This window comes from Diospyros lotus, chromosome 13 (assembly GCF_014633365.1).
Source record: "Diospyros lotus cultivar Yz01 chromosome 13, ASM1463336v1, whole genome shotgun sequence".
Classification (NCBI taxonomy): Eukaryota; Viridiplantae; Streptophyta; class Magnoliopsida; order Ericales; family Ebenaceae; genus Diospyros; species Diospyros lotus.
This window is the reverse complement of record NC_068350.1, coordinates 3,824,773-3,839,107: the sequence shown is the minus strand read 5'-3', so window position 1 is coordinate 3,839,107 and position 14,335 is coordinate 3,824,773. Positions and strand designations below refer to the sequence as shown.

General features: G+C 38.0%; 1 protein-coding gene across 1 annotated transcript; it reads right to left on the bottom strand.

The window, feature by feature from the left end:
• Positions 1 to 543: 543 nt before the first annotated feature.
• On the bottom strand, positions 544 to 14,301 carry LOC127788322 (ABC transporter B family member 29, chloroplastic). The gene is made up of 10 exons (XM_052316466.1): positions 13,654 to 14,301; positions 13,044 to 13,130; positions 12,847 to 12,954; positions 11,403 to 11,669; positions 10,113 to 10,196; positions 3,355 to 3,571; positions 3,146 to 3,231; positions 2,140 to 2,327; positions 1,840 to 1,969; positions 544 to 1,039 (listed from the first exon to the last, which is right to left on the bottom strand). Exons 1-10 carry the CDS (start codon positions 14,296 to 14,298, stop codon positions 893 to 895), a joined length of 1,959 nt encoding a protein of 652 aa, XP_052172426.1. The 5' UTR covers positions 14,299 to 14,301; the 3' UTR covers positions 544 to 892.
• Positions 14,302 to 14,335: the final 34 nt, after the last annotated feature.

Genomic DNA, 14,335 nt, shown 5'->3' with positions numbered 1-14,335 from the left:
TTGATATCGATATATTACTCATCTGACTACTTAATCTATGTCTAAGAGGTTAATTCGGGCTATCTTAATCTTAGATTAAGTTGTTTTATGGGCTTGGAATGTGGATAGTCTCAAGAGGTTACGTGTTTATTATTATAGCTTAATTGCACAGGAAATAAATATTTTGGGTGCAGCTGTCATTGATAAACTGCAATTCTCTAACATTCTGTCAAAATGATGCCTCAAATAGGACGTATTTAAGTCCCCCAATTAATTATATTTTGTATACTTATTTTAATAATTTTTTAAATAAATCTTATACCTATGTTTCTATTTTTATACTTGCATTAATAAAACCCATTCACATCAGTACCCTCAAACCCTGGCCTTGCACGTACAGGCAGAAAGGTTCAACTCACAAGACGTACCTACCTAGCCACTAGGACATCTCACCACATTCTCTGTCTTAAATTTAAAGAATCAGAAGGAACCCAAAATAAATCATTTAAGTTCCAGCTTGTGTGATGATACCAAAATTCATACAACCAGAAACTAGATGTTACCTTCTCTGCAACTCTTCTGATTCCTATTGAGATCCAGAACTGGCTGTTGTGAATAGCCCAGATGTTCTCACTAATATAATTTTCCTAATCTGAAATAAAATGTAAAAAGTAAATTCATAGTATGGTAGACGTAACCGATCACAACGGGATACCAGTAACCATAATGCTTCATTAACATCACACAGATCGCTATTTCATCTATAAAAGAAGTCCACCACAGCCCCCAAAGCATTGCAGAAAGAAGAAAACCCCAGAGAGAAGAATGAAACAATAGGCTGGCAATGGAATAAATAGAATCTGCCTTCCGTGTCTGCGTGCTGGGCAGCTACATCTTTTCCAATGCTATTCTATTATATCGAAAGTCCTGAAGATGCCAGGAAGTCATGCTGACCGCTCACAAGAGAAGAGTAGTTTACCTCCTGCAACTTCCCATTGTCTAGAAGAAAAACTCGATTGGCCATCTTGACTGTCTCCAATCGGTGAGCAATAACTAATACCTACATAACAAAATCAGCACAATACTAAGTGTTGCTCGTGAACAATAATCCTTCAAAAAGTTTGGCATCCTAGTTCACCAGCCTGTTTCATGCACAAGTAAGACTATAACGGTAGCGTTTGTGAGGAAACTAATTTCCAGCCTCCCCCTATCTCAGCATAAAACTTCAAAGCCTTGCATGCATGATGGGAACATTGGTTATCTTACCTCAATGAACTACATTACTAAAACGTTCCAGAAAGTGCTATCAATTTCATTCAAGCAATTGCATTACTCAAGGAGAGGGCAAGCCTTGGCAGCTATAGTAAGATTGCTCCTTTATGATTGGAAAGTCAGGAGTTCAAGTTATGAAAAGTCTCTTTGCAAAGAAAAGGTCCTTACCTTTTCTGAGGACGCCCTCACCCTCACAAACTGGGGAACCTCAGAGAACTGAGGACGCCCTTCAACTACATGGCTCAAGGAGGATCACAAAGAAACACAAAACGCATTCCAGAAAATGACCTTCATTTCAAAATGTGCAATTCTGCATATAAACTTGACTAAAGCAATTTAATCCAACCCCACCATTGAGGCACTCATCCCCAATTCCGGATGCACAGCAAAGATGCCCTTGCATGTGCACAGAACTGACGTGGCCACAACTAGTCCTTGGTATAACCTATTCTGTCTCGCATATGCTATAGTTCTAATTTCCAAAAAAAAGATTCAGAAATGTACATACAATATTTTTGAGGTAAAAATATATGCACATATTAAAAAGATAAAATGGACAAGAGAACATGAATAGATCAATGGTCTTACAGTCCGATTCTTCATTAAGTGCTGCAAAGCTTGTCTCACCAGTAACTCAGATCTGCTATCCAAAGCAGAAGTTGCTTCATCCAAAATCAAGACAGAAGAATTCTGATATACTGCTCTCGCAATGGCAAGTCTGAAAGGTAGGCAATAGACGTCAAAGGAATCATGACTACGATATAGTGCAATTCACACTGAGATACTACTAAAACAAGAAGGCATGAATAACACTTAACAAAACTTCAGCCAGCTATCACATATACAGAGAAATCAATATTAGGAATCAACTTTGGGTCTGATGCCCACCGTTGCTTCTGGCCACCACTTAAAATCGAGCCCCTTGGTCCAATATTAGTTTCATACTGTTCTGGAAGTAATTCAATAAATTCATCAGCATTTGCTGTTTGTGCTGCAAGCTTTACCCTCTCCATGTTAATTTTTGTCATCAGATCTCTATACCCAATGTTTTCTGCAACTGTCCCTGAAAAAAGTGTCTGACAGAAACAGATAAAACATACAACCAGGTGTAACTTTCTGTAAACATTTGCAGCTATATGTTATTTTTTTAAGTAGCTTTATAAAAGCAATGACGACTCAAGCATTCACTCCAGTCCAGAGTCCTGCCTAACAGTGATCAAAGTTCTACATAAACTGCCTGATCTTAGGCCTCTACCCAACTATGGGTCAGAAAATTATAATTGTCCCTAAGAGCCAAATCAATTGTGGATCAGTGCAAGACTTGCCAATTAATAGTAGAACTAATGTAAATTTAAACAAAATCAATACAGTAGTAGAAAAGTTTATGATTTATATATACCCAATGCCAAGTTTACAATCCCTGATGAAGATATAGAAGTATTTCTTAATAAAATATAAAGATCAAGTGCAGTTTATACTGGCTTAACTTTTCATTATCACCTTTTTAATGACAACTTTGAATTGAGCAAACTTCTCTCTCAGAAATTTCAAGAGTGATGAATGGCCAATATCACAACCAAGGACCAGCATCCATCCCCAACTATCAAGCCAATCGGATGAGTACAGCCAAAGGGCCATGTTGGACACAACCTTAATGAGACTGTGAGTTGTTCATTTCTCAATCGTCAAGTGAATTTAAGTTATTGATGGATATAACGAACAGCAAATATACATGACTTTGGAACTATAGTTTTACATCCTTTTTCCCCCTCCCGTTTTGTATATTGAATCACTATTTATGAACCACAACATTATGGAACTTATATAAAAACTTTGCTACAAATCAAAAGTAAAATTGCACAGGAACAACATCAGTTAGTTGCCCAGTACTCACTATATCCTGAGAGACCAGCCCAACATGCCCTCTTAAGCTTTCTAATTTAATGTTTTGGACATTATGTTCATCAATAAGTATACAACCTGTCAACATGGGCAAACAAAAGGTCAGGTAAGAAACAATAAAAATATTTATGAAGAAATACTCAGGTGACAAAAAATGTTAGAAAAATGAGGCTATGTAGTATGTAATTAAAGGTGTCTCACCACATAGAGGATCATAGAGGCGAAGAAGCAGTTTTGCAAGTGTTGTCTTTCCTCCTCCTGAGGGCCCAACAAGAGCAACTGTTTCTCCAGCTCTAATATGAAGGTTCAACCCATTCAATACAGGAGGCATATCATCATCATATTTGAATGAGATGTCACAAAATTTCACCCCTCCATTAACATATTCCAAATGAATGGCATCCGGTCTTTCAATAACCTTAAAAAATTACAATACAATACAATAAGCAGCTAAATCAAATTCCTCTATCTTCTCTCAGATAAATGACTTTTTGAATCAAATCCTACCAGTGTCAACAACTAAATTAACTGACTATATGGATGTTGAGCATAACAACATCAAGCAAAATTGAGGATGTTCTACATGAAGGCCAACCCTTGAATCAACTAGTCAGGGCACTCGCACCAAACTACCAGACTGACCACACTAATCTTTAGCTCAACAATGCCATGCAGTCAAGTATCGCTAATGTGAATAACATCAATGATATAACTGATAAAAAAACTAGTAAAAAGAACATGGACCCAAAACCAAGTATGCTTACTGTCATTAGTGGAACTCTACCATGTCATTTACATGGAACTCAGACGCCCATGTATTCTATGTAAATGGAGAAGTAGTTTGCAAAAGCATGGTCTTTTTGCCTTCAAATAGTAGTCATTTTTGTGTTCTATTTCAGGTAAAAAAAGTAATAAATTTTAAGGTGTTATGATTTCACCATTAGTTCAAATTTGTCATCAATGGAGCACTTTAAATTAGATATTCATAACTGAATATTAGACTACTATAACACCCTGCCTTTCAAGAACATTACTAAATAAATAATAAATACCAAAAACTTAGGCAATAAATAAATAAATATTTTTTTCTCATAAATCCAAATAAATGTCAAAACATTTTCTTTTTCCTTTATCGAATCTAAGATTAATTATTTCCCCGTGCTACTCAATTAAATATAATTATTTTCTGGCATAGACTAGCTTGACAATTAATAATCTAAATATCACGATTTAGGCTAGTTATATTTTATTTTTATTTCTACAAAATTGTAGTAGTTAGTTATTTACATATTAGTGCCAGTTGTGTAGTGTTAGGAGCGATTACCTTTAGTGGAAGAGTGAAAACTATCACAAACAACTGTTGGTTAGCTTCTTATATAAAGTTGTAATCCCATAGTGCTGCTTGAATTAAAAAGCTATTTCCTTATCTCTGAAATTCTCCTCTCTCTCGGTTTCTCTCTAATTCCCCCTATCTCCCGTCTCTCTCTCTATTTTCCTATCTAATTCTCCATCTCTCTCTCTAGCCTAGTTATATTTTATTTTTATTTCTACAAAATTGTATTAGTTAGTTATTTACAGATTAGTGCCAGTTGAGCAATGTTAGGAGCAATTACCTTTAGTGGAGGAGTGGAAACTGTCACAAATAACTGTTGGTTAGCTTCTTATATAAAGTTGTAATCCCACGGTGCCGCTTGAATTAAAAAGTTATTTCCCTTCTCTCTTGGTTTCTCTCAATTCCCCCCCCCCCCTCTCTCTCTCTCTCTCTATTTTCCTATCTAATTCTCCATCCCTCTCTTTGTTATTCTCCCTCATTCCATTTGATCCTTCCCCATTTCTCCTTATTTCTCCTATTCTCTCGATTCTATTTTCAAAATAATGACAAGTCAGGCTTGGGTTCCTGACAAATTGGTATCAAAGCACCCAGTTCTCAACTGGACTCCGATGACCCAGGCAATTGCAATTACCAGTTTTTGGAGACGGACCAGAGGTAGCCACCAGTTCTGACAAAAGATTAGTGGCAATTACTAAAATTTTGGAAGCAGTTTCATCGCCTATCAAAGTAAGATAGAAGAAACGAACCAAGGCGATGGCAGAGGGAACCCGCACAAAGTAGACGGAAGCAAGGTTGGACACCATACAGTTGGGTTTGCAGCATACCCAAGAAAAACTAAGCCGCTGCCAAGAAGAGCACATTGCCACCAACACTGCCACCAAAGAAGTAGTGTAGTCATTGGAAAGGGAAGTGGCTAACATAAGCCAAAGGTTGGATGGGCTCCTGAAGATGTTTTCCAAGATGCCTCAAGCTAGCCTGCTGGAAGATTTCTCTCCAAGAGTCGTGTCAGAACTAATCTTGACACGAGCAGGCATCCCCCTCATGCTTCCATGTCACAGGAAGACGAGGAACAACCAGTAATAGACCAGGCCATCCAGGTAAGGGGACCCTACCCAAATTACCAACACACACCCCTAGCTGGGCTGAAAATTCCCATGTTTAAGGATGTTAAACCTTGCAACAACCTACTTCAATGACATGGCTAATGCATGGTTCCAAGGGTGGAACAGAATGAGAGATGAGACAAATTGGGTAGACTTTGTGGAGGACTTTTGTGTAATGTTTGGTGAGAAACCTATGACAGACACAATCGAGGAGTTCAACAAGTTGAAGCAAGAAGAGTCGGCGATAGACTACCAAGTCCGTTTTGAAGAATTGAGGTCTCTAATGATGAATGCACATCCTGCCTTGATTGAAGATTATTTTGTTTCTAGTTTCATTAGCGGACATAATGATGAATTGAGGCCAATGGTTAAAAAGATGCAGCCTGCAACTATCAGGTAAGCTATCGAGAAGGCAAGATTACAAGAAATGGCCTTGGAAACAATCTTTAAAAGGCACCACATCCCAGTGAAAATTCAACCTTCAACAGGCCAACAATTGGAAGGAAATTTAGGGACTACAACATTAAGATGGAATCCTAGGGTTAATACTTTAGCAAAATCCTTCGCCATGGATCAAAGCAGGCAACTAGGGTTGTGCTACAGCTGTGGAGGGAAATTCAGTCCAGGCCACCAATGCAAAAGGCAATTGCACTATATGGAAGGATTGGATGAAGGTCAAGAAGGGAAAGATCTTGCAGGGATTAGCTAAAGCAGTGGGCTAGATGCTGAGATTTCTTGAGGACAAGAAATCTTTAAGGGGGAGGGAATGTCACAATTTAGGTTAGTTATATTTTGTATCAGTTAGTTATTTACAGATTGGTGACAGTTGTGTAGTGTTACGAGCGATTACCTCTAGTGGAGGACTGAAAACTACCACAAATAATTATTGGTTAGCTTCCTATATAAAACTGTAATCCCACAGTGCCAATTATGCTTTGGATAAATTAAAAAGTTATTTCCTTCTCTTTGAAATTCTCCCTCTCTCTCAGTTTCTCTCTAATTCTCCCTATCTCCAGTCTATTTCCCTATCTCTCTCTCTATTTTCTTGTCTAATTCTCCATCTCTCTGTTATTTTCCCTCATTCCGTCTGAGCCTTCCCCATTTCTCCCTGTTTCTCCTATTCTCTTGATTCTATCTTCAAGATAATCACAAGTCCGGCTTAGGTTCTTGACACTAGTGAAAATGCGCACAAGATCGCAACCTATTTACATTATTTGGTCAATAATTTAACTTTTTGACTAACCAAAACTTCATTAAAAATGGTAAACAAAAATTTTCATGTCTAGCCCATTAATACAACATAGGTCCAAAACTCAACCCCATTTGTCATCGTTTGACTTGTTATTAAAAATCCACAAGTGATTCATGCATTACGTATTAAGAGTTTACAATATTGCAATTAAGCTTGAAACATGTTTATTAGAAACCAATTATAACCAAGTTCACATCACCAAAAATATGTACACGACCAAAATTTAGTCTCAACTACTCGTATTAGACATACATCATGCAAATTAATTAATATTTTCATGCTACTCTTCAGCCTTGTCTTTTCCTTTGGAACTTCCTACAATTCCTGGCATGTAGAATATGCACCAATGAGCATTACTGCTTAGTGAGCATTTGTCAACTGCACCATCCACACAAAACTTGTGTGACAAGCATGATTTCAAACCACCTTTCATATAATAAATTGTTATTAATTAAATTTACTATTTACTCTACTGTCGTGAGCCTATGGAGCCTAGGCATTACCGAGTACTACCAAGAGTTGGCATAGGTGGCTGGCTTTAGCACAATGGTGGTATAACTCCAGCCATCATGCCTCTATAAAAATGTCACCATTCGAGGTTGTATTTGGGTATAAACCCCCTATCCTACCAACCACTGAAGGGCATACCTCAGCCACAGCTGTTGAGGAGTATTTGCAACAAAGGAGAGGGGTGTTGCAGCAACTTAAGCAGGAGTTGGCATCAGCTCAAAACCGGATAAAACAATATGCAGATAGGAGGAGTCACCAGGAGTTTGAAGTTGGGTAAAATGTTTACCTAAGACTCAGGTATCCCCATCTAAAGTCCATCTCCCAGGGGCAAGTATCTAAGCTCAACCCTTAGTACTTCGGTTCATTTCCCATAACAGCCAGGGTAGGCAAAGTGGCCTACCGCTTGCAGCTACCGAAGGGATCCAAAATCCATCCAATCTTTCATGTTTCTTTATTGAAGAAGACAATCGACAATGAGCTGGTTAAGTAATTCGAAGCTACCAACACTTCCTAAGGAGAAAGAAGCCACAAGGGAGCCAGAGGCTATAATGGAAAGAAGAGTAGTCTACCACCAAAGAGCCCCTCTCATCCAAGTGTTGGTCAGGTGGCAAAGAGGATCTTCGAGGGAGGACACCTGGGAATACCTTCCCCAATTGCTACAACAGTTTCCAAGGGCAACCAGCCTCTTGAATATTTCTTGAGAACAAGAAATTGTTGAAGGGAGGGGTATTGTCACAGAACAAAAAAGGAGGCTGAATTTTGGCTAAATTTTGCTGCGGATTTTGGTTGCTATTAACTGCTTTCTTTTATTGCTTTTAATTGTAATTTCCTTTTCTAGCTAGATAGTTAGTTAGCTAGTATAGTCAGGTGTAAAGGTGACTAGAATAGGACAAAATAGTTGGTTATAGGAGAGGTGATCTGCTATGGTAGCAAACTAGAGCAAACTATATAAGCTCTTGACCCCTACTGTAAGAGATCATCAAAAATCAATCAAGAATCTAATTTCTTCTTCTCTCAAACCTCTCTCTACTGTCTACAATCTTTCTCTCTTATTCTCTTCTTCACCCTTTCCTGTTCTTCTTCACTGTTATCCAACAACCCCTTCTAATTCACATTGAATTAGAAGAGTTGCTATTGTCATAGCATAACTGTGACATGACCCTCGTTGGCCATCCCAACATGGACAAATCATTTACCAAATCCCAGGAGGAAACCAACTTCCATGGCCACAACAATTCAAAAAAATGCAAAAATTACCACTTTATGCATATAACTTTAGATCATGCACACAAAAAATTGTAACTATTTACAATTAATCTAACATGCAATTTCACACTCATCTAAAACTAGCATTAAACCCTTACCTTGTATAGTTTGGAGATGAGTTTAGACCTCCTAAGTTCTTCCTTCTTTCTCACAGTCAAGCTTATAAATTCTCAAATTCTATTTATTTTCCCCACTTTCACTAAATTTCCTTAAGCTTTCTATTACCTACCTTCTCTATTTCTTTTCCGATTTCTCTCCATTTCTTTATCACTCACTTTGGCGTAGAAGCCAAGAATGCTCCCAATATCTCTATTTATACTAGGGGAAACTTGGGCACTAATCCACTTCAATTACTTGGAAAACTCATCCACCGTCTTGTCATTTCTTCATGCATAAAGTCAATATATGCATGACGTGGAGAATAAAATGCAAATTCTAATGAGAATATGCATTCACTCCATCCATTTCACATTTTCCTTGCATTCACACTAGTAAATCTTATTCAATGCATTTGGTTAACTTGGCCATTAAGTTTACTCTTTGAGATGTATCGAGCGATTACCACAATCCTATCATTCGCACTTTTAATTATTTTATTCATACATTTCACTAAATTTAACCCTATTCTCAATTTGAAATGATGCAGCGTCTTATGGTCACTCAAGTATTTATGCTCAACCTATCCCTTATCACTAGTCATTATTTAATTAAAAATAAATTAATTAATACCTTCTAATAACCTTATGAATTAGTCACATTTTCCATAAAATAATTCTGGGCAGAAAATTATACTTCTATTAAATATCCTCAAAGTTACAATGTATTATGGGATGTTACATCTTTCAATGTGGAAAATGGTTACTCACTAGTTCTACATAATGAATTTACATATATTGCTTTAAAATATCATGTGGAAATAGTATACATACAATTGCAATGTAATATATAAGTAAATAGTTTTTATTTTTATGCATACAAGGTTATCTAACATTTTTAATATAGAATAACAATATATATACCACACAAAAACACTTACGGGGTCCAACCTCATGTAAAAGGTACCTCCGCCATGTCCATCTTATTTGCATCTTTCTTAGATTGCTCCCAAATTCTAAGGCAGATACATGACTATGTTCAGAATGATCATGCTCTTTCAATGGCCAATAGATGACCTCAACTAACTTGCACAGCATAGAAAAAAGATTGAATGTGACCTTCACAGACAACATTATCATATGATCAAACAGGACATACAAAGGAATTTTGCTCAATTAGCCATATAGTGGAGCCACAAAAGAAGGGAAGAGTTCCAAAATGCAATTTGAATGTGAGCTCCGCATTCCACAAATATGCAATGACTTTGACATTGCTAATATCTATGGTTTGAACTTGTGCCGTATTTACTTTCACTTGCCAACAGAGTATACACAAGGACCTGGATATCCACATTTTTTAAAACAGATGAGAACTAAAGTTTATTAAGCCAAAAATTTACCTTAGGTTGAAACCTGGTCAAATCAAACAAGCGTTCAATTGCTGGCTCTCCTTGTTTCAACTCATTGTACGCTTTTCCAACTCCCTGCGTGATTCTTCAAATTCAGATTGAAACACTAGATAGCTCCTCAAAGGCTGAACCAATAACAAGAACGGAAAATATGAGAAAAAGGCATCTGCACTGGTCGAAAAGAAAATATTAGACAAAATAAATTTTAGAACCATTTCCGTCCTGTCAATGAAATAAAACAAGCAAATATAACCCACATCAGTATGCCCTTTATGCATTCTATTGTTTTCTAAATTAGAAGTGAACCCTTGAACACAGCTTAAAAACACAGGATAGAACAAATGATAGCATAGTACTTCAAACATTTTCTTTTCTTTTTTGGATGAGTAATGCCATGCAGTAACCTGTGTTAGCACTGTACCACCTTCAGCCAGTAGGAATAATTTTCAAAACAGAGCTATGTGTGGATCATAATCAGAGGTAGCCGTATTCACTTAGCCAGATGAAAAGAGTTATTATATTATTTTATAAATTAATTAAAGGCCTAAATTTTATATATTCTTATGTTTAGTCTTAAACGAAGACTATGTTCTGTCCTCCCCCTATCATGTTAAAAAATATGAACACAAGCATTTTTGACAAGCCATTTGCCACATTTTTGAAGTCTATTCATACTATTAGAATGAAGTTCCTAACCCACATTAGCTTCAACCTGGAAAAACATCTGAAAATAGCTCTATCCTACGTCTATTAAATTGGAATTGCGTTTCATAAAACAGAGCTTTCACCCACAGCTAAAGATATTAAGAAACAAGCCAGTAACCCAATCAATAGGATCCTAATATTTCCAGAAAGGGCATAACCATACATCGCTTGCACCCTTCCACAAACTAGTCAACTCAAGAAAATAAAGATTCTTTTAACAATGTACCAGAATTTTCTAATAAACAGATATCCAAAAGGTACCATAAAATTGAATATGTATATACAAATATGATGTCAAGATATTGCAATGGACAAAGATGGTTGAAGGTCTAGAATTCATTCACCTAGTGGAATTAAGGCTTGTGATTGTTGTTGTCTTCTTGTCTACAAATATATGATGTCAACAGTAATCCAGCCTTTCAAAATATTAGAAGGCAAAGTGGCATCTAACACAAAGGGAACTAGTTGGCAGAGCCAGAAACCACAAGCATATGTTGTAGTTGTTATAATAATTATTCAGGCACAGTTCTGAGGTAAAATGAGTGGCAAGAAGCAATTTTAGAGGGAGATAATTACCTGAATCGGCTCAATCAAGAAAACCAATGATGTTATAAAAGAAACCATGCCACAAGAATCAAAAGAACCACCTAAGACCACCTTTGAGCCAACACAAAGTAATAATAATGCCCCAAAATATAGTAATTGCAGTATCTGAGGAACCAATGCCTTCATTTTCCTCTTTTTCAATCGTTCAGACATGTCTGCATGAGCTAATCGCTGAAATCTAACAGTCTCAGAGAGCTCTGCACTGCTAGCCTTCACAAAAAGTATTGATGGGAGAACCTAGTCCATAAAATAGGAAGTTAATGAGCAACACTAAATATGAGATTAAAAGACCTAAAAACACGTGCATGAGCACATACAGAGAGAATCATACATGAAAAGGTTTCCAAAACTATACTGACTGGAAGTCTGGAACTCGTAGGAAATCAGACAACATTATGGAGCATCAAGAGCGATAGATGACAAAAATTTATGGTATAACCATATTCAATGTGCTGAACTGAAGGACAAAGGGCAAACTAGGAAAACAAGAAGACTATATATACAAAGAATTGAAGTAAATTCCAACATTGAGAAACCTTATTGAGAAGGGTGTGAATATTTTTGAAAGAAGAAAGTGATGATGGCAAATTTCATGAAACTTCAGAAATTAACAGATGCGATTGCTTCCCAACACAAAATGCAGGATCTCGAAAAGAAAGCAAATACAGGGAAATCATGGAAAAATTCTTCAACAAATATAATTGCTCTGGCCTGGTTCAGGGCCAGATGGCCAAACCGAAGCCAACTGGTAACTAGGGTTAACAGCAAGATCAAACTCTTCAACCAAAAGAAATAAGCAAATAAAGGTCTTGAACTATCAACAAAGCCAAAAAAAAGAAAAAAAAGAGCAAAGAGTATATGGGGATTATGAACAATGAATAAAAAACAGGCGAAAACACCTCTCAAGAGAAGTATGGAGTGAAAGGAAAAAAGGAAAAGAAACAAGCAAAAAGAAGTGACACGTGACATGAAGAGCTCAAAATTAATAGGACCATCTGTCTCATAGGAAAAATAGTATATCCATATTGAATTAAGTGTTTCATATTTAAAATAGCTTGATTTTCAAGTGTCTCCTTTTGGGCCGAACACCACTTTGGTACTTGGCTCCATTGTCACCTCATGAGGCTAACACGTTGACTAGGTGAGGCCTGTGTTTGAGAAAATGGTAAGTCACCAAAAGGTGAGCTAGAAGGAGCATGCCTACAACAAGAACAACTCATTCTAGACAAGGAAGAATGATTATCACTTTTGCAATCGTTTTTGAGTCAAAAGCATAAAAAAAGTTAAACACATGGCTAAACTCTCCCCGACTCCTCCCCCGTGGCAGCAAAAAAGGATTCAAAAGAATTAACACCCATGCTTACGAAAGAAAGAGTCCCAGCCATTCAACCCTCAGAAATAAGACTAAACATACCTCATTTAGGTAGGCTGACATAGCAGCAATGCTAAGATGCGCCCTCTTTGATATCTTACGCAGCTTTTCACCAAGATATACCGTAACAAAAGCCATTGATGGAATCACCTTCAATTGCATAATAGGTATTTTACACCTTAGAGTAACGCAAAGAATAACTAAGGAATGATGGCAAAGACTTCATGTTAATTTCTTACCAAGGCAGAAATCAATGAAAGGATAGGGCTAATGACCAGCATCTGAGTTGCCATCGCTGATAACTGCAGGATGCTAGGTACTGTTGTCTGCCACATAAAAGAAAAGATTCGAATCCAAACAAATGCAACAGAGAACAAAAAATGAGAAGCTTCTTCCATAACACCGCATACCAGAATGGTGCAACATTAGTGTTAAGTGTGAAAATCCGAGTTAGAAAGGTATCTGGTAATATGTCAAAGTTATAACTATCAAGTGCGGATTGAAATGGAGAAATAGTACTTAAAGAAATACAACAACGGATGTCATCGTGGGAATAGCTTCAGGCCCTACAGTCTTGGTCAGTCTATAACTAACTCTTCCCAGAATTTTAGTTCATCATAATTCTGATGCGTGATAAACCACCAAAACATACTATCTTCCTCTGCAATAGTGGATATGTGTCGCCTCTAATACAACTTGTGACAGGAGTCGTCTAAACCCAAAGTGCTCAACTTTTGTGCTCATTGCTTCCTAGTCCGCTAAACATAGAATTGGGTGGTGACGTCTCCAGTACACACACACACACACACACACACACACACACACACACACACAGAGAGAGAGACTCGCATTGAGGAGGGCGTAGACCGTATCACCAACGTCGGAAGCCTCGGCGGTGATCCGATACGCGACATCACCCGCGGAAACGCCGCCGCCGCCCTCAAAAAACCCCAAGTCCCTCTGCAAAACCCTCTCGAACACACAAACCCTAATCTCACACACAGCCTTCAATGCCGCGTGCCAGAGAAGCGCCTGTTGCCAGTAGCTCGCGAGCAAGCGAACCAGCGCGAGAGCTCCAACGGCCACTGCCTCGTCTCGGAGCCGAACCGCATCGACGGCGCTCATCACCGCAGATAATTGGCCGAGCTTGGGGACCATAAGGGAGAGAGAGTACACCGAGACGGCGCTGCAGACCCAACCGGAGACGATAGGCCGCCATTGGGCGCGGAGGTAGGGGAAGATGGAGGGGAGGGAGGAGAGTGGCTGAGAGCGGCGGTTGGATAGAGAGGCGTTGGTTTGATTCGCGGAGAAATGGAAATTGATGCGATTCGGATTGAGATTGGTGATTGAATGATTCGAATTGGGGGCGACTTTGAAACGGAGGGATTTGGAAAATGGAGACAGAGGCGCGAGTTGGAGGCGCAGAGCCATCTCTTCGACAACCGTTCCGTGGATTCCATTCATAATAACAGCCATGGGAACACTCAAGAGCATCTACGTTAATATTTTCGAAATATTTATATATTATGAC